We start from the raw sequence: 23,506 nt of genomic DNA, 5'->3' as shown, positions 1-23,506 counted from the left end.
TTGACTAACGAATTAAGCCAAGTTCAAGTTTTTTGACGAGTTCAACCTTGAACATTGTATGTAAAATTGATTTAAGTGAAGCTGAGCTTGAATATTTACTTTTGTTGTCAAGCCAAATGCCTCTTTTTTGGGGCTAATTTAGAGTAGCCCAACAGGTTTTTAGTTGTGAAAGCTGAAAGGGTTTAATAATTTTTATTTTGTTTAATTACTGAATTGTATATATTAAATATATAAAATATAATTATATAGTATTAGATGCGATGTGGTGCGCTTTTTTGCAAATAGAATAGCAAATTGCACCACGATTTTTGCACCTCTGCCATGGCTGGCAGTGTAGTGACCACATTTTAATGGTTGATTTTGGTCGGTTCAGATGCGGTCATGGTTCGGAGTGAATTTTTGTACACCCTAATGAAAAAACAAAAAGAAAAAAAAGAAAAAACAAAATAAAAGGGGAACACAAATTCGTCGGTAAAAAAGAGAAAGTGATGCTAAGCACTCACCCAAAAAAATGCTAAAAATACTGACACGACGAATGAGTTTGCATCACAATCACACTCACGCTTCCCCAAAAAATTAAAATTAAAAAGAGCAAGCATCAGTGCATCACGTCACCAAGCCAATAACATAATGCTACGTGGTAATAGTTATTTGACACACGAACGCAAATCTATGGCGTCACAACACACAAGAAAACCCCACCTATAAAAATATCTCCCAAAACGAACCGCTCTCACTAATCGAATCTCTTTCTCTCTCTAAACTATTTTTTCCCTCTCTCTCTCTCTCTCTCTCTCTCTTCACCTCGAAAGCGAAATCGAAGTACGAAAAAACAAAATCGTTTTTTTAAAAACGGATCCGAAGCAAAATACGAACCAGAATAACTGAAAACCCTAACCCTAGCCGCGACTTTATCCTCTCTCTCTCTGCATGTGAAAGACGTTAGCCACAGTGAGATTAGGGTTAGGGTTTCATTTTCGGTGTAAGGAAGGTCTCGAAGGAGAGCCAGATTTAGGATTAGGATTAGGATTAGGATTAGGGTTAAGAGTTTTGGGGGCTCCGCCGATGGAATGCGGTGGTGGGTGGTGTTGTTGTTGCTGATGACCGGAGACCGATGTCACCGGCGGAGGAAGATGATGGGTAGGGGTGCGGACGGAGGTTGTGGCACTGAGGAGAGGCCTTGCCCTGTTTCTAGGGTTCCGGCCAAAAATCCGGCGACCCAACCGGAAATTGAAGAAAAGCAGCGGACTTCACCAGATATTGATTTGTACTCGCAGGCTAGGAAAGCGCTCAGCGAGCGCTCGCCTTTCGACGCCGTTCCCGAGGAGAATTCGGCTTTGAGTTTGCTCACTTTGCCTAGTGGGTTGGCTAGTTTCTTGTGGAGGAGTTCGGATAGTCGAAGGCGGCACAAGAAGTCACATTCGGGTGCGGATAAGAAGTCTGCTCGGCCAGCTCGAGGTTCCAACATTTGGGTTGAGACTGAGGAGTACTTTAGAGACCTCACATTGCCTGATATTGAAGCCTTGTATGAGGTATCTTCTCCTCTTAGTTCTTTAGTGACTAGGAAGTGTTTTCTTATTCCGTTTTTGGAAAATGACCCGAGGGCGAGGGTAGGTAGTTTTGGAAATGAGAGTGTGAATGAGCAGGGTGGGAATGAAGGTGGAAATGGGAATGGGAGTGGAAATGGGGATGGAGATGGAAATGGAAATGAAAATGAAAATGAAAATGAAAATGGAGATGGAAATGGAAATGGGGATGAGAATGGAAATGGGGATGAGAATGAGAATGAGAATGGGAATGGGAATGGGAATGGCAATGAGGATGGGAATGGAAATGGGGATGGGAATGCAAATGGGGTTGTTAAAGAGGAGGAGGTAAAGAGTGAGGCTGAGCAGGCTATGGAAATTGACACTGTAGGAGCTGACGTTTCGGCTCAGGATGAAAAGAGTTGTTCTGTTTCTGCTTCCTCTGGCGGGTTAGAGTGGCTTTTAGGAACTAGGAATAAGATTTCTTTAACTTCGGAGAGGCCTTCGAAGAAGCGAAGGCTTCTGGGTAGTGATGCAGGGTTGGAGAAAGTTTTAATTGCTTGTCCTTGTGAAGGGAATTCATCTTTGTGCCATTTTTGCTGTATGGGTGACACGGGCAAGGAGTCCAACCAATTGATTGTTTGCAGTTTGTGTAAGGTTGCAGTTCATCAGAAGTGCTACGGTGTACAGGAGGATGTGGACGAGTCTTGGTTGTGTGCATGGTGCAAGCAGATGAGTGATAGCAGTGATTCAGTGAAGCCTTGTGTGCTTTGTCCGAAGCAGGGTGGTGCTTTAAAACCCATTCATAAAACTAATGAAAATGATGGAGCTTTGGAGTTTGCTCACTTGTTTTGTTGTCATTGGATGCCTGAGGTTTATATAGAGGACTTGAAAAAGATGGAACCGATCATGAATGTGGGAGGAATAAAGGAAACCCGGAGAAAATTGGTGTGTAACGTATGCAAGGTGAAGTGTGGCGCTTGTGTTCGGTGCAGTCATGGTATGTTCTGTTGCTTCCTTCCTTTATAACATTCTTCATTTCATTTTTGGTTGGTACACCTGCGGAGCATTTTAGAAACTGGAATATGAGGCCTAGTTGTGCATCTATTTGACTTCTGTGTTGGGTCAAATTTCAGTTAATTCAAGTTACATGTTATATATTTATTTATATATTTTTGTTTTTCTGGATCTTAGAATTCTTTTTGATATATGTCTATCCCTGAGCAGGAAATTGATGGTTACATTTCGTTTTGTTTACATGATTTGTGTAACTGATGTACAAGTTGATTGGATGAATGAAATCATTGACCCCATTTCTCAAGTCTTTAAGACTAGTCTGGCTATATAGTACAGTATTTATCGTTGGATGCCTGAGGTTTTTTTTTACTTTGGAGTTGGGTAGAGATTCTTGTTTGTTCATTTTTCTATCTTGCATTGACAACTCCCCTATATCTAATTATTAATTTTAAGTGGCAATGATTATTCTAACTTGCTAGATAAGCAAAGGAAGACATCAACATACATTGATTTCTCATTGAGTTCTATGTTCCTTAGAGAGGGAAACAACGGAGAACCCATCTTGGATGCTTAATCAACAATTTAGAGTTCTCATTGGAACAAGAAAGCAAAAGACAACCTCAATTAATTCTTGAAAATAATGTATAATTCAAAACTACCTATTACTGTTTTTATTTTTTTGGGATAAGTTAAATTAAAGGGGTGCAACACAAGGACTTCTTACAGCGTCCCCCATCCTAGTACTACTCTTCCTATTGCTTTGTATATTTAAGAATAATAAAACCTAAAACCCTGGAAAGAATGAACCATGAAAAAAGATATTGACTAATCCTAAACTGAACTAGGCAGTAGCTTATTTTTTAGTTGCTGCCCCTGCACCTAGCTTGTTTTCATACTTTTTAAAAATTCAACGTTTCTTTCCACTCCACCTTACTCTTCCATATGCATTGTTCAAGTGTTTCTAAAATATTGTGGCCCAAATGTTAGCTTGTGTGGTGGCTTATTTCATCAAGTGATCTGTGGCCTCTTTTCCCAAACTTCTTCTTTTAACCTCTCTCTCTCTCTTGTTGGAGCTCATTGGGTTGTGTTACGTCAAGTTCATTCCTTCCATTCTCCTTGTTTGTTGTAACTTTAAATATACATATGCCAATTATGAAGGGTTGGTTTACATGTTTAGTTGGCTTATTGCACTAATTGCATCTGTTGCGGATGGATTTTATATATGTATGTATGTATGTATGTATGTATGTATGCATATGCTATTTGCCTTCTTTCAAAAAGTTTGGAACTTTATGAAGCTAGTAAGTGAAAACAGTATTAAAGGGCAAGCATTTTTTCTCTTCTAATGAAATTCTTTTTGTATCTAATTAAGAAAATTGCTCGCCAATTACTTTTTTTTTAACTCTTTTTAATTTATAGTTACATTTTAAGTGTTACTAATGGCATGCAAATAGGACATTGAAGCACTTGTCATTTGCTATGCTTTGTTGGACACTTATCCTATTTTTAAAAAGTTGGTGGTTTAGCACTCGAGTACATGATACCTGATTCTATTGAATATGCATTTTGAGATGTGCAGAAGTATTCACCTTTATTTGCTTTTTTTAGAATTACAATTTGTTATACATTTAGTTAAAAACTTAAATTTTGATTGGTAAGTCACACACACACACAAACAACTGTCCTTTAGTACCCGTGACTTCACCCTTTATTCTGCTCTTACAAGGGAGGAGGTGCCATTTGAACAAGAATGCATTGGCCCATTTTAGAAAAATATGTATAGTTACTGTTTCTTAGTTTAGTGACAATGTTCTTTAGCATGCAAGAAAACGTTGTAGCAAGTGAACTCTTAAACAAAGAGAAATATAAATGCTTGTATATATATATATGCTTAGTAGTATAAATTTTCAAAGACTCCTATACATGTTCTTATATTAAATTTTTTTTTTAGTTGCCATGTCTGTCACCTTGTGTTCATTTATGGTCTGTTTGGTTGAATGAAAATGGAGGAGGATGAAAGATGGAAGTTGAAAAATTGGAGGATGGAAAAAGACCACTCGAGCCCATCAAAAACCATCAGAAAAGTGAGGAGATTTTTTTTTTTATTTTTTTTTATTTTTATAATTTAAAATTTTTTTAACTTGGAATTTAATATTTTGCCTATTCTTATACAATAAGGGTATAACAATAAATTTATTTGAATAACACTTTCTATTCTTTCGGTTTTCCATCCTCTCTACTAAACAAACATAAGAGAAAATTGGAACATTGTCTATCCTTCCTCTATTTTCCATCCTCCTAATTTTCCAACTTCTCAAGCAAGTAGACCCTTTGAAAATGATAGTTATATCCCATGTCCCCAATTTATGTCTTGTGTGTGCTTGGGAACAATGATTGCAAAAGTGATGGGGCACATAACATAAGTTGAATGTGTTTTTTATTTATTTTTATTTTTATGATGTGAATCCTCACCAAGCTAGCGCCCTTTGGACTCACCCCTGTGGACTAAATCATGAATACACTACCCCACCTGCTAGAACCATGTATCCGGTAACTCAGGGGAACTCTTGGTGGGGATCAAACCTAGGATGTATGGGTGTACAGCTCATCCCAAGCCTCTAACCACTAGGTTGCACCCTGACAGCTATAACTTAAGTTGAAGGTGTTGCAAAGACTCAGTTGATGTTAGGGCTAAAAGAATAAGGCAGCAGTCTTTTGACTAAAGTTGAGGTCACCAAGTGGAGTAGGAAAATAGGAAAGAATGATCTTAGTAGTTGTGAAGGGCTTCAGTATTTTACTTGCTCACTTTGGAGCTTCAAGTCTATGATTGCAACCATTTTATCCTTTAAAATATAAGGCTGCGTTTGTTTTGGGTGAAAATCATTTCTGGAAATGCTTTTCTGTAATTACGGGTGTTTGGTTGCGCACGGAAAATCAATTTTCCGGAAATTGATTTCAGTTGACCAGTGGTCAAAGGTGAAAATCACTTCCCTTTCTATTTTCACTTCAAATATTATTTTCCGGAAAACTGAGAAACAAAGAGCACGAAGAGAGAGAGAGCCTAGCGCCCATCGCCCATCGCCGATCCAAGCCCAGCGCCCATCGCCGGCAATCACGAACCGCCAATCCAAGCCCAGAGCCCATTGCCGGCGACGACGAACCCAGTCCCCATCGCCTCACCGCAATGAGCAGACCCAGTCGCACCTTCGATCCAAACCCAGCGAGCCGCACCGCACCGTGCCGCGCCGATCGAACCCAGTCGCACCAACGAGTTGAACCGCGAGTCGCACCGCACTTGCCGATTGAATCCAGTCGCCTCACCGCAACGAGAAGATCGGATTTGATGATTTTTTTTTTCTTTGGTTTTGTTTCTTTTGTGGCTTTTGATTGTCGGAGTTTGCTGCCATGAGTTGAATTGGAGTTTTGGTGATGTGCGGTGTTGGGATTTGGCTGTGATTTTGAAATTTTTTGTAACAAAATTTGTTTGGATGCTGAGAAAATAGCTGAGAAAATGTGAAAAATTGTAGGAAAATAACATTTTCAGAATAGAACTAAACACATGAAAATATTTTCTACAACAATTTTTATAATGCAACCAAACACTTGAAAATATTTTCCTTTTCCGGAAAATAACATTTCCGGAAAATAGATATTTTTCGAAAAATATTTTACGGGAACCAAACGGACCCTAAATATATATATTTTTTTGGGCTGAGCAAATTTAATATTATTTAGTAGAGAAGATAGTTCACACACTTAGGTTTTATATTGAATCACTCGTAAAGAAATACAATTTATATGAAGAGTTTCCTGGAATTTATAAAAAGACAGATTTTCCAGGAATATCCTCCAACCCATAATGTGGTGATTTATAAAATTATCCACGTGTATTAAATCACATACCTCATTAAATTATATAAACAAGTTATGTGACTCATTAAATAGGACAAGTGGCTAAATCTACATGTGGTTGGTTGTTTGAATAGCATGTTTGGATAACATCTTAGTGGATTATGAATAAAAAAGAGAAAAAAGAATATTAACTGTGGATTGGAGGAATTTTTCTCCAAACTGGTTTGGAGGTAAACTCTATAGTGTGTCTTCCTTACATTATGCAAGGCTAAAGAACGCTAGGCTTTATTTGAAAAATGAAAAAAATTACTCAAAGGAGTGAGTTAGCAGATTTGGAAGGAAATTTCAGACCAACAGATGAGGTGGGATTCATTTTGTTCTTGTCAATGAGCTCTAGCACGTCCTTCCTTGTAAAAACAAGGTAGTGGTTAAGGCAAGGTCATGGATTCAAGACCATTGGGTTTGTGTGTAATTACTAAGAAAAAATGTTTTCTAGCCCCATGTTTGTGTATATTATGGTGTGTTTAAATCTCTGCTCTTTTTATTTTTGATGAATACTAGATTTTTTCCCCAAACCAGGGACATCTCTAAAGCAGGATGTAAACCAGCGAAGCTGCAAGTATTTAAACTCTACACTACTATAAACTGGAACATGCTACACCAAACAAAAATGATTATGAAAAACCTAACAACAAGAGATAACTTAGCATCTTCATGAACTGAATCAGGAAGCTTCCAAAAGGAGCATAGATTCTCATTTAAAGCTGACTTTGGAATTCCTGATAGTTAATTGAAATCTCACAGCCCCTTTAACTTGATTAATCAACCACTCCTCACTTCTAGCCCTTTTCATGGTCTATGCTTTAATTTTTTTGGCATGTATGGAGTGAGAAGTGGGGTATGAATTGAGCCTGCGTATGTTGAAATCTTAAGGAGATCTAGAAAATTGAAAAATGACAAAAGCTAGATTTTGCCTAACACAACCATCTAGGTATACAAAGATTTTAAAGGCATAGACCTCTGAATATTAGGTTGTTCTGTTGTTTCCATTAAACTCACAAATTGCATTAAGGAACAGCACTCCAAGTTTAGCCTCCTACAGAATATCTGCTTCAAACCCCAAGCTCTTTTTGCCTTAGTGAATGTCTAAAGCTTGTTCTCTCCACTTAGAAAGATGAGTTGCCTCATCTGTAAGAATGCCACTGTTGTGAATTTTCACTGTACTTAAGTGGTTTCCATGTCATACCATAGGTCAGCAAGATAGTATATTTGTGTCTGTGTCCCTTGACAAAGAAGCAAGCTAAAGATTGTTTAACGTTAACATTAAGTACCTTTGAATGAAGTGAGAGATCGAATCATGATTTAAAGTTATCTTTCCGCCAAACTATGCTAGAGTGGACAAATGCTTAGGGTGTTTTTACTTTTAATTCTTTGGCTGATTGCTTGATAGTTGTACTTTCCATACACCATAGTTTTGATGTTTTGTTGGTTCCTTAGTACACTGCCTGTGTGCTTTGGTTCCTTGTATGTTTTCAATTTTATTCAATGAAGCATTATTACTTTTTTTTTTTAATTAAAAAAAATTAACATTAAGTAGGCCAGAACTCTCAGTGAATGCATATTGAAGGATACCTGGCTTATTAGTGATCTTAACATAATGATCTTTTGGGATTTAGGGTTTATGTAATCGTTGAGGTTGTGGAATAGTATTCTTTTGCGCAAGCCTGTTTTCTTAACTTTTTTTTAATAGGCTTATTACTTACCCAAAAAGTTTTCTTTCTTATAGATTTCTTTATCTACTCTTTTATGGTCCTTTAAATGGTTGTCTTATCTATTTCAATGATTTTTCAACTACTTTTCTGTACGTACTTTGCAAGCTTTTAAGTTTGCTTCAATGAGTTCTTTAATTGATGACACATACTTTGAGTTAATTGCTGCATCTTGCTGTACAGTTACCTCTTTTATTGCCTTACATTAGTTAATATATATTTAATCAGTCGGCTTCAAGTGCGTTCTTTTTAGATGTGTTTATACTCTTTATTCTTATCCTCCCTCTGTTAACGTGTTTCCTTTTTTGGTTGTGGTTTATGTTCAGGAACTTGCAGAACTTCGTTCCATCCTTTATGTGCAAGGGAGGCAAGATTGAGAATGGAGGTCTGGGGAAAATATAGATGTGATGATGTAAGCCATCTCTATTTGCACCCTAGGATCAGAATTTCTTCTTATAGTTGTTATCAGTACTACTTCTGACATAAGTACTACTACTGCGGCTACTACAAATATTGTTAAGGGGATGTTTTTCTTAGTTATCTTGCCCTCCAACTCGTCTTTAAGAGTTGGTTTTAGGCTATGAGGAGGATTTTTGACTATGAAGCCTGCATGTTTTTAATACTTCTACAGGTGGAGTTACGAGCTTTTTGCCCAAAGCATTCGGATGTACAAAGTAGTAGCAGCACCTCACGTGTAGATGATCCGACTTTGGCTGTTGGTGGTGACTCCAATGTTGCTAACCATCTTCCGGTGGCAGTCTCTTTGAACAAACTGCACAAATCAAAGATTGATTGTCAAAATGGAGAGAACATAGCTGTCCATATAGGAACTCCTGATGCTACTAATAAATCAGGCGATAGTGGATTACAAGAGAGAGGGTTTTCTTCTTCCGGATTAAATACTGGGATTATGTCAGATTGTGGTGATGCACAGCAACTCATTAATGTGGGAACGCTACAGAGGAGTACTGAGGATGTTAACCTATCTGACTCCCTTAATGTTGCACTGATTTTGAAGAAGGTACTTGTGTGTGTGTGTGTGCACGTGCTTGGGGTGTCAATTGTATACTCAGCCTTTTATTTTAGCTCCAGCTTGTTTTTAGTTTTTGTCCTCTACTTTTGCAGTTGATTGATCGAGGAAAAGCCAGTGTGAAAGATGTAGCATTGGACATTGGCATATCACCTGATTCATTAACTGCCACACTTGCTGTAATACATGAACTTTATGTTTAATAATTAGTTTCTGTAAGTAGTAAGAGCACGTAGTTGTCGCTCTTTTGCCTTTTCTTGTATGTAATGTCTTCACTTTCTTCCTGCAGGATGATGGCATGGACCCGGAATTGCGTTGCAAAATATTGAAATGGCTTAGAAATCATACTTATATAAGTACTTTAGAGAAAAATCTGAAAGTTAAAGCAAATTCAGAAATTTTATGCAAGGGTCAAGGTGGAACAACTGATGGGTCTGATGCTTTAGCAGTATCAGATTCTAATAATCCAGATTCTGTTGCTGTTAAGTCGGTGCCCCCACGGAGAAGAACCAAAAGCAACGTTAGGATTTTGAAGGATAGCAAAGTAATATGTTCTCCGGCGGAATTCTTTAGTGACAATGGGATAATGATGGCTAAGAATAAAGTAGATCAATTTGGCAGTGAAGAAACAGAAAAATCAAGTAATATATCAATCCCAAATGCTATTGAAAAGGTAATAATTTTATAGCTTGCAGCCTTTTGNTTCCTTTTTTTAGGGGGGGGGGGTGTTGGGGGTGGGGTAAGGTTTTATTCTATCACTTATTGTGCTGTCCTGTTAGAATATAAATTTTGTTGTAAATGAGCAACATTAGAGAGATATGAGGGAGAATGTTAGCAATGTTTTTTTGTTTTGTTTTTTTTTTTTTTGGTTTTGATTCTCCTTGAGTTTCCTGTTCTATGTTTCTTAGGGTTAAAATCGTAGTCTATATAAGCACAGTGTTATACTTGTTTGGGAGTTATTACAAGTTAAAGAAAATTTTTCTTCAAATTTTTCCAATGGTCTTGTGCTGACTCCTAGGTTTTCTATCCCGCTTGGTGTTGACTCCTAGGTTTTAAATTTTCTGTTCAGTTTTTGTGTCGCATCAAAAGTTCCTGTAGTTTTGTTTTCAGCCTAGTAAAATCCTTTTTCAATAATAACGTTTTAGTTTTGATGTCATTTTATTATGATTATTGTAGGTATAGAATTTGTTTTGCGTCTGGAAAGTTGGTTTCTTCAAGCTCTTTATGGTCAGGTACCTTCCCATGAAATCTTCCTGCCACCCTCCGAAATTCTTCCACCCTTACTAGATTGAGTAGAAATCGTTCGCCATTTTGCTCACTTGGCCACTTCTTGAAGTTCTGAATGTGGTTTGGAAGTGATATTTTTGTGAGATCTGGGTCCTTTCATGTACTTGAGTGTAACATGTGTTTCTGGTCAAACCATATATGATTGAATGTATGGTGTGATCTTACCTATCCAAAAAAAATAGTATGGTGTGATCCTGCAGCACCATGGGGGTTCCATCTAAACTCCTATGATCACAGCCACCCATTGAAGTAGGACAAAGAACCCTGATTCCAAAAGATGGAACTTTTTTTTTTGGGGGGGGGGGGGGTGGGCAAAAGTCAGAAAATAGTGAGGTCTTTGGTCTTAAACTTGGAAGATAGGTTTGATTTTAAAAAGATGGAACTTGATGGAGGAAGGATGATTCAGGGTTTGAGGAGTGGTGAGAAAGTTGCTAGATATCACACCTAGAATTCCTATGCATTGTACCAAGGATTTCCTTGGCTTCACACCTTGAATTAAGGTTGCATCACAATTCTCAAAGATAAAGAAAGCTTCATAGCTACTGAGATTTTGATAAAAACTCTTCTTTGAGTAGAAATCAAAGGATATATGCAACTAACTTAATCCTTATATGATTTGGATTCCGTGAACTTTGACTAGTTAGCCAAATTACAAAACTATTAATACCAACAAATGAAAAGCCCAATAACATAGGCAACGCATAATATAGCCGAATGGACCTAGCTACAGCCCATACCCACAATTCTGGTAATTTTGTAAATGCCCCTATCTCCTAAAATCAAATAAAAAAAAATAAATAAAACGAGCTTGTCCCTGCCTGCATCACCCATTTATGATTGTGTGGAAGATTTTTCTGTACTGGGGCCCATATATATAATTGATGGTGTTTCTGAAAAGTCAGCTTTATATGGTCATCTCAACGGTAACTATTGTAGGATTCCATAATTGACAGAACCTGATGCAGATTTATATTTTGCTGGTTATTTGTCTTCTACCTGATTGTTTTGAGGTTTGATAAAGGCGGTTAATTACATGTCTGGTCTTTGCCTTGGTATGAAGGAAGAAACCCCTGTTCTTTATAATGCATGAGGTAGTTCATTCAAAATAAAATCTCTTTTTTATAAAAATAGAAACCCTTCAATTCATTTCAATTTGGCATGTGTGTAATTGTGTATTGATTGTTAGGATGGTCATCACTCTTAAGCTATGTTTTTGGTATTATGACTGCATTTAAGATATGTATGGTAAGAATTTTTAGGTTGTTTGGGGCTAAGTGGGCGGTGCCATCGACAATTGCAGACCTAGTATTTGGATGGAGGAATTGGTTTGGGAAGCACTATTTGGATGTTTGGAATCTTACTTTGTTATGTTTGATGTGGATAGTGTAGAGGGAGCGGAATAGCCACACTTTTAAGGATATTGAGAGACCTCTTGATCAGCTGAAATCCTTGTTAATTCATTTCTTGTTTGGTTGGTTTCACGCACGTAGTTTTACACATTGTAATTCCATTTTTGAGTTCCAAGACTCACTTTGATTTCTATGATTTTCTGTACTTTTTAAAGATATTATTATTATTATTTTGATAAGTAATTCATGAAAAAATGACAGAATACAAAATCCAAGCACACAGGCAGTGTACAAAGTGAATGGGAAAACTCCAAAAAACTAGGACTCATGAAAAGTACATCTATCTATGGAAAATATTTTGCCTATCAAAAAACCTTTTTGGATACATTTCAAGTGAGAGAGGGAGACTCAAACCTTGTACGTCTCCATTGGAAACACCAATGTGTCATTTGACATAAAGGCCATTGGCACATATAAAGTTTACTTCTTCTTGAAGAGAAAATACTAGAACTATCACAAGTGATCACAACTAATTCATTTTTGACGCCTCAAAATTTAATGGAAGGAATCCTAAATTGGCCATCTGGGTTGCTGAATTCCTTTAGGATGTGTAGCCTGATCTCTGAAGGGTGGATGATCTGGTTTCTGCCATTGTTGAGCTGTGGGCTGTGCTTTGTGCTCTTGATATCTTTGTGTCCTACTGTCCTGTGAGAGTGATCTAGTGAGGTAGATGGTTTGGTGTATGTAGGAATGAGAGAGGTCAATTGAATTACAACAAATTTTCCGATTCGTTCCTACTCTAAGGTGAAAATAGGAATGTGTGAAGCAAAACCTGTAGTTACACTTCTCACAGTTTCATAAATAGGCTGTTGATTGTTAACTAACTTCCTGTCCTCCATATATGCTTTGTTAAATTTTTATTATTTTCTGAAGTTTTCTGGAGTTGCGTTTATGCACTTTGGTCCTAGAGCTTATGCATTTAGCTTTATACTTCAATTGATTTTTTTTGGGGCTGCAGAACTCCACTGAGGCTGATGGGATTGTAGATTCTTTGCTGAGGCATTCACCTAAATCTGAAGGTATGCACTCATCTTTGTGATCTATATTCCTTTTTGTCAGTCAAATAACTGTTCTTATTTGTACTTATAAAAAAAGCTGTGTATGTTTGTGGTTGCTTTTATGCGTGGTATCAGGCTTTTAATTCTTCACTTCTATTTTTTTGAAGATGATATTAGTTTGCGTGCTTCTTGATTATGTCTACTGTTCTCTTTTATTTATTTATTTATTTATTTTATTTCTATTAAAATCTGTTCTTGAGTGTCCTTTTACCTTTCTTAGCAATAGAAAACAAATCAGTTATCTGCAAAATGTAATGTTGATTTATACTTTTATTGAAGAAGAGTTTCAAGTTCATAGTTTTCTTTATTATCACTCTTGAAGTGGTTTTAAGTCTATTATGAGGTCATGATTATTAGTCAATTTACTATTTTACAGATGAGAGGCCTCGTTAGTTTTGATAGGTTGACATGCTGTTGTTTTGTTTTGTTTTTTGTTTTTTTTTTTTTTAATTGTCATTTGAAACATATAACATTTTCCAGGTTTATGTTTCCTTTTTTGTTTTGCAAGCAATTCAGGTATCTGCTCAACCGTTTATATGTTCATTGCAGGATGACATTTTGGTTGTATTTTTATTATGAAAATGCAGTTTAGCAAATTGATGACAGTGTGAATAAAAAGCATTTTGTAAATATTTCCTTGGTTTTTTTTTTTTTTTTTTTTTTTTTTTTTATTTTAGAAAATTTTATTAGTGAATACATTTTAGTGAGGGTCTAGCATATCTTGTCAAAATTTGATGCAATTTTTTACGATTAACATAAGATCTATTTTTCTTTTTAAAAACTAGTATGGGTTATATTAGAATGTGGAGCTCTGATATTGACGTAGAAGTCCTCACTGAGGGATGCTGCTAAATAGTAGTTTTGCATACCTTCAGCATGCAGTTGCTGTGAAATATTGGCATGATAGTTATTAACTAGAGACATAGGAAAAGCTCCTGTTGTAAAATTAAAGGCACAGATTTTCCATTTGAGAATTTGTTTGGAAGTGAACTGCTATGAGAGAATCCTCATGCTCTGACCAATCAAATTAAAAACAAATAAACCAATCTAACAATTACCAGTTGCAAATTAGCAGCATATTGGTGGAAGCATTGTTGATGCACACTTTATTTGATTGGTCTCGAGTATGGGGTCTTACAGATTGTAGCACGCTTATAGAATTCACAGGATCATTTCTTTTTTGTGTATGATCTTTTTTGTAATTCTTTTAGGTTACACAGTGCTCATGACAAGGGTGTGATCTGGTAGAATTGAGTGAATTTTTTGAGAATCTCATTTTATTGTTTTGATAAAGTAGATGCTGGTGTGCTGCAAAGAGTGATTTAGTGGGCACTAGTGAAGTTTGAATTAGAACACACTATTCCACGTTCTAGGGCTTTGAACTTCCCGCGACCAAGTTGAAGCTTATGTTCTGGATCATTCTTTGGTTGGATGGTTTCATTAAAGCATTTTTATATTTCCTCAATTTTTGATTTTTTGTACTTGTTATGTTTTCCTTTCTGTTCCCCCCCCCCCCCCCCCCTTCCTTCTTAGATATCCATTCTATTTCTTGGTTTTAGTTTTTTAATAGGTAATAGAAACTTTTATTGAATAAAAGTACATCATGTTCACGATGGTGAACAAATTGTACTTGAAACAATTACAAACAAATCAAAGAGAAGAAAAAGTAGATTGTAGGAAATGGATTTACCGCAGGTGATTCTGATTTTTACTATGTATTTCTTGGTGAGTCCTTTGATACAAATTGCATTTTTTGGACAGGCAATTCTGATAGACCCTCAAATTACAGCTTTCCTGGAAGGGTTCATTTGGAGGACGTTGCCATTTGTGAGCAGAAAGCATCAGTGAATGGAGACCAGGGAAATCCAGTTTGCTCCACTGTAAATTCAGTAGTCTCTGGTGTCATGTAAGCTTTACAATGGATCTTTTATTTATTTATTTTTATTGTTTTTTTGTTTTAAGGATCTCTTGGCATTTGTTACGTGGTCATTTTTGGAAGCTCTGGCAAGCTACTCCTTTTTCTCTGTATTGCTAAGATGATGTGATTTCAAAAGAACTTTTATGATTTTGTTCTCATTCGTGAAATGTAGGAATACAGAAGCAGTATCTAGTTTTTACATCCACCCGTGTATTTGCAAGAAATTGTTGCAGATGGAATGGGTGATGCTTTCGAAGCATCCAGTATATGAATTTAATGGTAATGTCTTTTCTGTTCTCTTCATGTATTTTGGATGGTTCTAACAAATGTTTCCCTTGACAGGTCCAAGGGGGAGAGAAATCTCTCGGTTGGAGGCATCTTCCACTGCCAGTTTTTGCTGTAATCACCAAAATCAACTTCCAAAGTGCAATAACAAGATATGTAACTCTGATGGACTGAATTTAGAACAATTGGCTAAGGCTAGGGAAATGGGTGTTTTAGACTTGTCTCCAGAAGATGAAGTGGAAGGAGAAATTGTTTATTTCCAGCATAGGTTGCTCAGCAATGCAGCCGCAAGAAAGCAGTTTACTGGTCTCTTCTTTGTTCTCTTTACTTTTTCAGAATATTTTGGACTTTCTATCATTCATAAATTCTTGTACCTCTTTTTTTGGTTCCTGTCACAAGGGGCATGGGTAATTATTATATTTCTGATGTATGACCCATTGTTTATGACTGGTCTTTGCAGATAATTTAATTTGTAATGTTGCTCAGAGTTTACCACGGGAGATTGATGCGGCACGTTGGCAGAGATGGGATTCTGTGCTTGTTAACCAGTATCTCTGTGAGCTTAGAGAGGCAAAGAAGCAGGGTAGGAAAGAGAGAAAGCATAAGGAAGCACAAGCTGTGCTGGCTGCTGCGACAGCTGCTGCTGCAGCATCCTCCAGAATTTCATCATTTAGGAAAGATTCCTTTGATGATTCAGCTCAACAGGAGGTTATTAATTTATTGTTTTCTGAAATGTCTTTTACCCATTATCTAAGCAACCACTAATATTTGTTGCCTTTTGATATCTTTGATAATTTACACTTTTTTATCTCATCTCTTTCCCAGAGTTTGACAAATTTGAATACATCTAACGGGAGGTCTAGCATCAGCTCCCAGTTGATGCCACGGGTAACAGAGACACTTCCAAGGGTTGCCCCAAGGGTTTCATCAGAAAGGCAGTCTGATTTTGTTCATTTGGTATCAGATCTTTCTAAGGAAAATCCTAGATCGTGTGATATCTGCCGACGGTCTGAGACAATATTAAACCCGATTTTAGTCTGTTTGAGTTGCAAGGTTGTCTAGTCTTAGCCACAAATTATTATTTGAAGACTTTATATTCTCTCTGCATGAGTTTTAAAGAATTATTTTTCTAACAGGTTGCAGTTCATTTGGATTGCTATCGTAGTGTTAAAGAATCTACCGGTCCATGGTGCTGTGAATTATGTGAGGATTTGTCATCTAGAAGCTCTGGAGCTACACCTCATAATTTTTGGGAGAAGCCTTATTTTGTTGCGGAATGTGGTTTATGTGGTGGCACTGCTGGTGCCTTTAGGAAGTCATCAAATGGTGAATGGGTCCATGCTTTCTGTGCTGAGGTGAAGTTTTTTCTCTTGTTGTCTACTTATTTTTATTTCTTATTTTGACCAGAATTCTTAATTATAATTTTTTTAATTTTATCATTTTATAGTGGGTCTTTGAATCAACATTCAGGAGGGGACAAGTAAATCCTATTGAAGGAATGGTATGTCTATTTGTTAAGTCGTGAGGGAATCTCGATTTTAAATAATTTATATTTTGACTATATTTTTATATTGATTGAATCTGGCATGATGCATGGAACTTGTTCTTTGTGCTGAACATTTTTGCAAGTTTAAGTGTAACCCTGCAATGATCTTATGTAACATCTACAATTTCATGCAATGGAATGCAGGAGACTGTTTTGAAGGAGGCTCATGCTTGCTATATCTGCCGTCGTAAACATGGTGTATGCATAAAGGTTAGGGCCACCTTAAAATTTCTCCGTTTTGTGATTTCTATTTTGGACTGCAAGGGGTTCTTTGCAATTAAGTTTATTCATGTTTGAACAACTGTAATCTCTTTATCTGCAGTGTAACTTTGGCCACTGCCAGATCACTTTTCATCCAACATGTGCCAGAAGTTCTGGCTTCTACATGAATATAAAGAATTGTGGTGGCAAGTTGCAGCACAAGGCTTATTGTGAAAAGCATAGCTTGGAGCAAAGGGCAAAGGTATAATATTTTATTTGGTGTTTGTTTAGGGATTTAAGGATTTATAATTCCTTAACTGATTGAATCTGTGCAGGCTGAAACCCATGAGCATGGAATCGAGGAATTCAAGAAATTCAAGCAAATTAGGGTAAGGTTTATTGTTAATGCTCGTATACTTATCTCTATGTAATATTCAGATTTAGGATCCATTTGGGTAGATGTCATTCGTGTTGATAACTTTGTCAGATAAAAGAAGTTGAAATGTATTGGAATCTTGAAATTACTTTGTTGGAGCTATTTCTGTAAAATGAAGGGAAGATACTTGATCTGATTTATCTGTCACATTTGTAGTCCTTTCATTGGGTCCTTTTTTGTTCTCTGGTTTCTGGTGGCAATATGAATCAACTCCAAGTCCTCATTCCTTTACCATTTTGTGTCAAAGACATCAGTTCCATCCCCCCACCCCAACCCCCACTCCACCCTTTACAATAGTTATGGGGTTTTGTGTTATACTAAGTTACCTTAATTTCCCTTTTGTGTGTTCTTCCTGTGCTTTTAAGGAATTTTTTCTTCGTGCCTTTCATTTGGAGGTTGTTGGCTAGCTTCTTTTATTGATAGTCTTATTGATATTTTGGATTTCCTAAGTTGCTTTTTTCCTAGAGATGTTCCCTATACACACTATTGTTTGCTTTAGTTTGATGCTTTGTGAGCCATTTAAAAAAAAAAAAAAAAAGGTACTTTAGTCTGCATGCATATTTCTTGTTGATTTTTTCATGCCTTTTGATACAGAAAATATAGGCCAAAGAAACTGTGGTTGAATCTGTTTTTGGGGCAACTTAGGTGATGAATTTAAGTATCATTTGGGATATCTGTTCTCCTGATCAGTCAGGATGTATGATTTTCTCATTTTTAATTGAGCTTTATCAGGAGATGGCTTTTGGAGGACAGTGGTGAGGGTGAATAGTGTTTTTGCTGAAGGTACAGAATAGTGTAGGTGGTTAGCTTGTGGAGGAGTATTAGGAGTGATTGGGATGCATAATTGTTTGGAATTTGATTTTCAGTATGGTAGTTGAGTTAGCTTTCAGCATGATTTTTAATGTGGGGACTTTGCATTGGAACTCATATTTACTTTTATGCAGTAGATAGAAGCAAATTTTGTTGACTATATCAATTAATTTACAACGCTTATTAGAAGCCAAGATTTATTTTTAAATTAGGCTAAAATTTTGGTTTTCTCAAAATTTGGGTTTGTTGTAATTTGAACTTGCAGATCATCATCTATGTAACCCTTTTGTCGATTCTCATTAACCTTCTTCTATTAAATGGCACATGAATCTGAATTATGAGAGCAAAATGACATTGTTTTAAATAAAAAAAATAATGAACATCAAGTACAATGGAGGTATACTAGATGTAAAGAAAACTAGACGTTCAATGATCAAGAAACTCTGATAAGTTTGAAAAAGAAAAAGTCCCCGAGGCCGATAACCACTCTAAAAGTCCTCATAAAATGCAATTTTAAATCTGATTTTGACCACTTACACCCTTTAAAGTTTCTGGCATTTCTTTTCCTCCTAATACTCCACATCAAACGATGAGGAATCGCCTTCCAAATCTCACTATTACAATGTCGCCCGGAATAGGCTTGCCAACTAGCTAGTAAATCCACCATTGGGATGGGCTGGATTTTACAAGGGGTTTAAGAAGTTGAAGGGAGGCTTGGTATTAGTTTTCCTTGTTGTTAGAACCTTTGGCTTGGTTATCCTTAGAAAATGTGAGAAAATGATACTGGTTGGTGCTATTTGCATTTGAGATGTGTGTTTTCTTTATTTTGGTATATGTAGGGTGATAACAGAGTAAGTTGATTTTGAATGCTGTCCCTTATATGGTGCATGAATTTGGAAAAGAATTGTGAAAATAAAGGCACTGAAGGATTGTTTTTAAAGTTGTTGATGTTGTTTTTGAGTCTAATATTAGGTTAAGTGAAGACAATTAGTGGCTTCTCCCTTTGTGTGTGTGTATCTGTGTAATTTGGGACTTGATTTTCCATTTTTCTGCTTTGTTTTTTTTAATGTTCCTTGTGGAATTTCCATGTACTAGGGTTACGACTGTGTTGAATATTTTCTATAAATTTGATTACTCACTAGGAAAAAAAAGAGAGGAAAAAAAGGAACAAATATACTGGAGTTGTAAAGCAAATAGAGGAGTCTAAAAATCCTTTGCTAAATGAGCAATCCTTATAGCTTAAGGTATCCTCCATGTCATTAGCTTGTCAACAAACTAAAGATCTTATCTAAATGGCAGATAGTTCAATAGTGTTCTGATCCTATGAGCAAATTTGAGTGTTAATCTTTCTACTGGTTATCTACTGAATAACATTATATACTATACCTTTCTACATGAGGACTAGTGCTGCTACCCTCTTTCATTGTATATTTTTCTAGTTCCCTTCAACTATAGCTTGATACCTGTTCATTGTCAATTGCTGTAATAGCTTCTAATGAAGACTCTCACAGTTCATGCTCTTTCTAAGCGTGCTATGGTAAGTATGTGATTAGAATCCTCAAGTTCCCACCTTGGCTAGTGTCCAGGTGTATGAACTTATACTATGAGTCTTATCATGCATTTTGTGTTCTCTACATCAAAACTTACCTTGTCATATGTTCCCGTCACAAATCATTTACATTCACTCCTCTCCTTTTTTTTATTATTATTTTTATTTTTTGTGTGGGGAGAGGGCAAGTTTTAATTTTTAGGCTCTGTCAATGATTGATATTTGACCGCTACCTATGTTTCTAAACTTGGTTTTGCTACTTTTAGACTGCTGTAATCTTGTGATTGAATCCTTGTATGTTTTGTTCAGGTTGAACTAGAGAGGTTACGCCTTATTTGCGAGAGAATAATCAGACGTGAAAAAAAGAAGGTAAGTAATTGTAAATTAAACAATGTGGTTTGCAACTAATATTGTATTTGTAACTATGATTGTTTTCTAGAGTTGTCTCTAAAGATTCCTATTATCTTCTGATATTTTCTAAGTTAGCTGAGATATCTTCTGCCATGTTGGCCTACTTTTAAATGTGTCGATATGAAACCTCGTTGCTGTGATTCTGAATTTTGAAACCACATTTATCTATTGTATTGATATCATCTGAGGAATCTGACTCATTTTTTCCGTCTTCTGGGCATGCATGGGCTGGTTTAAGGTAGACAAGACTAGATTTAAGGTCATTGTTGAGGCCTATGACCATTAGTGGCCTACCCAGTTTGATGGTTTGGAATGTTCTTTTCAGTAAACTGTTAGTCATTGCAGAACTGCCTTCTTACAATCCGCTGAAGTTATCTTATTTCAAGGATGTTATAGGGAAGGACTGGAAAAGAAAGAAATCTTTTCCCTGGCTCCTTTAGTGGGCACTTCAAAGGCATGAGTCATGAATTCCAGTCTACACAAGACCGGAAAAAGATTTGGGAAAATGACAACCCCTTCCCCGTGAAACCTACACTGATCCTTGAAGTTTGACTATTCATTAGTTTCCTCTTTCAATTTATGTGTTTCTCTACACTTAACTTCTTCCATTAAGTACCTGTTAACTTGCCAATAATTTATGCCTCTCTCTCTCTCTCTCTCTCTCTTTTTAAGTTTTAATTTTTTATCTTATTGGTAAAAAATGCGCTAAAGTGGATCTTATACACAACCTCACCCTCCACTTTGCTCTTAAAAGGGAAGGAGGTACCATTTGAAGTTAGAGCTCATTGACTTAATTTAAGCCACTAATTAACCAATGATGTAGAAGAATAAATCCAAATTGCCCTAGACAATATAAAAATGAATTTCATTTAGAAGATGGTGCTTACCTCCCACATTGCTTTTGACACTTGTTACTCGCCAATTGGTCTACTAAACCTACTTTCAATTAGTATAGATTGGTTGAAGTTTGGTCATTTGATGGCAAGTTTAGAATGATTTGGAAAAATGAGGAATGCCATTGTAGACTTATGTTACAGTGGATGCGCACCATGAATGAAAGTTCCTGGATTATACGATTTAGATTTTTGAAGAAAAGAGAAACAGGATTCATAACAGGACAGGCCAGCTAGATAACATCCTATGCTAGTAGTTATCCATGCCTGGCCAGTGCTTGTGGAGATGACTGCGAAACATTTTGCAATATCATCTACAAGCTTACTAAATATGAGGGAGAGGGTTAAAAAAGAAGATGTAGATGTTAATTTTTTGGGTGGCTGTTGCTTTTACAGATTCACCTCGTAGATGTAGATGTTAATTTATGGCTGCTCACTGCACTTTTTTTGTACTGTTTTTTCAGTTGATTCTCTCTCTTTTAGACACGCCATTCCATGTAACCATTTTTTAACTGCAATTTCTATCTTTATGCATGGGTGGAACTTGTTTGATTTATTTTTTCCCCCTTTTCCTTTTCTGAATCATTGCAGCGGGAGTTGGTTCTATGCTCTCATGACATACTCTCTTTCAAAAGAGATCAGATTGCTCGTACACTGCTAGCTCATAATCCCTTCTTCCTTCCTGATGTTAGTTCTGAATCAGCTACAACCTCCCTTAAAGGGCACACTGATGATTATAAATCATGCAGTGATGCAATCCAAAGATCAGATGACATAACTGTGGATAGCACAGCTTCTGTTAAGCGCCGGATTAAAGTTCCTGTTTCCATGGACACTGACCAAAAGATAGATGATGACTGTTCCACATCTCATGTTTTTTTTACCCGAAAGCTCACAGAGAGGTCTCAATGTTCTGGGAAGCAGATTCCTCAGAAGCCTTCTTCTGTTGCATCTCGTAATCTTTCTGATGAGGGTGGATGGAGGTCGAAATATAGAAAGGTATTGTTTATTTTGATTTTGGTATGGTATACTGTATTGTTTCACTCTCTTTTTTCTACTGGTTCCGGACTAATGCTCCTGCTGTAATTCTATATTTACAGCATGCTGAGACGTTTGAGAAGGAGATTATAATGACATCAGATCAAGCGTCTATGAAGAATATGCGGCTACCTAAAGGATATCAATATGTTCCTGCTGATATCCTTCACAGTGGGGAGCAGATAAACCAGGATGCCTCTTCTTCTGGTGAACCATCGGAACGTCATGAGTAAAGGGAGGCATCTTCTTTTGGGTTCTGATTTTGCCTACTAAGGCTACCACCTGTCGAGGACAAATATATTCTTCCCTGAGGCTGCCACATTTATCTGATTATGAAAGAGAGAAGGGCAGAACGAACACCGAGCTGGGGTTCTGGGTTATGGCCGGTGTCCTCATAAATGGGAATCATACTGGTTTGGGCAGGGAAATTTTGACAAAATTGTTGTATATTCATTGTGAGAGTAATTGTACAGTGGGTGAGGGTTATTCCATTTGCATGCATTAGAAGGGCATGAATGTCTTTGTATTGATGCTTTGTCTCTCTTGGGGTGGGGGTGGGATGGAAGCTCAAGTCCTACTTCTGGTTGTATACGAGGGAATTAGAGGGTATCACCTACTGTGCCTGCTCTGTAAAGTCGGTGTATATATTCCTACACAATATCAATCATCAAAGAAATGGCGCTCAAGATTGATTATAGCTTTCGTTTAAATGCAACCTTACTGTGTTTATATTGCTCGTTAATTGGTCGCAATTTGACATTTTAGGGTTTGTAACAGGGCAGTAGGATCCTCATTAGCTATTTTTTACTCGTTAGACAATTTTTTTGTCAGTCAGATTTTGAGCTCCCTATATCTTATATTTATTTTTGTATCGAACGATAGAAACATTGTCAGTGGCTGCTGTACAGTTACTTTTTACCATTAACATATTCTACATATCAAACGAGACTTAGATGTGAGACTCTGTCTTCAACCACAGCATCTTGGCTCTGTAAAAGGATTCGCTTCTGTCTTGTTTTTCTAACGAAGGAGGGCTGTTTGTTCATTTTCCAATAAATTTCTTGTTTTTGCCTATGGCCGTGGGTATGATTATGATAAGACTCTCTCCCTCTCTCGCTCTCTCTCTCTCAAAGCCGCTAGCTTCATTTAAGAAATAGTGTCCTGATTTGATGGTAAACTCGAAAATTGCAATCGGTTTAAACTGATCCACGTTGTGCTAAAACACAACGGCTTTTTTGGTCCAGAAAGCCTTAGCAATTCCTCTTCGCCAAGTTGCCTCAGCTCTGCTGCTCCATATAATATTTCAGGGTAATCATTCTTCATTCCTTTTACTTGAATTTATCTTAGACCAAATAAAGACTTTGACCCTTGAAGTCAGATCTAAAAGAATTATTAGAGCCCTCCATGATTACCTTAAAAAGCACCAGTGCCACTTTCTTGCTATTTTCTCTGATATAGACCAACCATGGAA

General features: G+C 36.7%; 1 protein-coding gene across 1 annotated transcript; it reads left to right on the top strand.

The window, feature by feature from the left end:
- Positions 1-721: 721 nt before the first annotated feature.
- LOC112025052 (uncharacterized) lies at positions 722-22,732 on the top strand. The gene is made up of 19 exons (XM_065782853.1): positions 722-2,526; positions 8,491-8,576; positions 8,796-9,185; positions 9,290-9,373; positions 9,484-9,867; positions 12,849-12,909; positions 14,710-14,854; positions 15,039-15,145; positions 15,209-15,457; positions 15,612-15,859; positions 15,977-16,204; positions 16,288-16,506; positions 16,599-16,652; positions 16,842-16,907; positions 17,020-17,160; positions 17,234-17,287; positions 20,003-20,062; positions 21,589-21,996; positions 22,098-22,732. The coding sequence occupies exons 1-19, from the start codon at positions 1,071-1,073 to the stop codon at positions 22,266-22,268; spliced, it is 4,611 nt and encodes a 1,536-aa protein (XP_065638925.1). The 5' UTR covers positions 722-1,070; the 3' UTR covers positions 22,269-22,732.
- The last annotated feature ends 774 nt before the right edge of the window (positions 22,733-23,506 follow it).

This window comes from Quercus suber, unplaced genomic scaffold (assembly GCF_002906115.3).
Source record: "Quercus suber isolate HL8 unplaced genomic scaffold, Cork oak 2.0 scaffold_318, whole genome shotgun sequence".
Lineage (NCBI taxonomy): Eukaryota > Viridiplantae > Streptophyta > Magnoliopsida > Fagales > Fagaceae > Quercus > Quercus suber.
The sequence above is the reverse complement of the archived record's forward strand: the minus strand, read 5'-3'. Positions and strand labels throughout refer to the sequence as shown.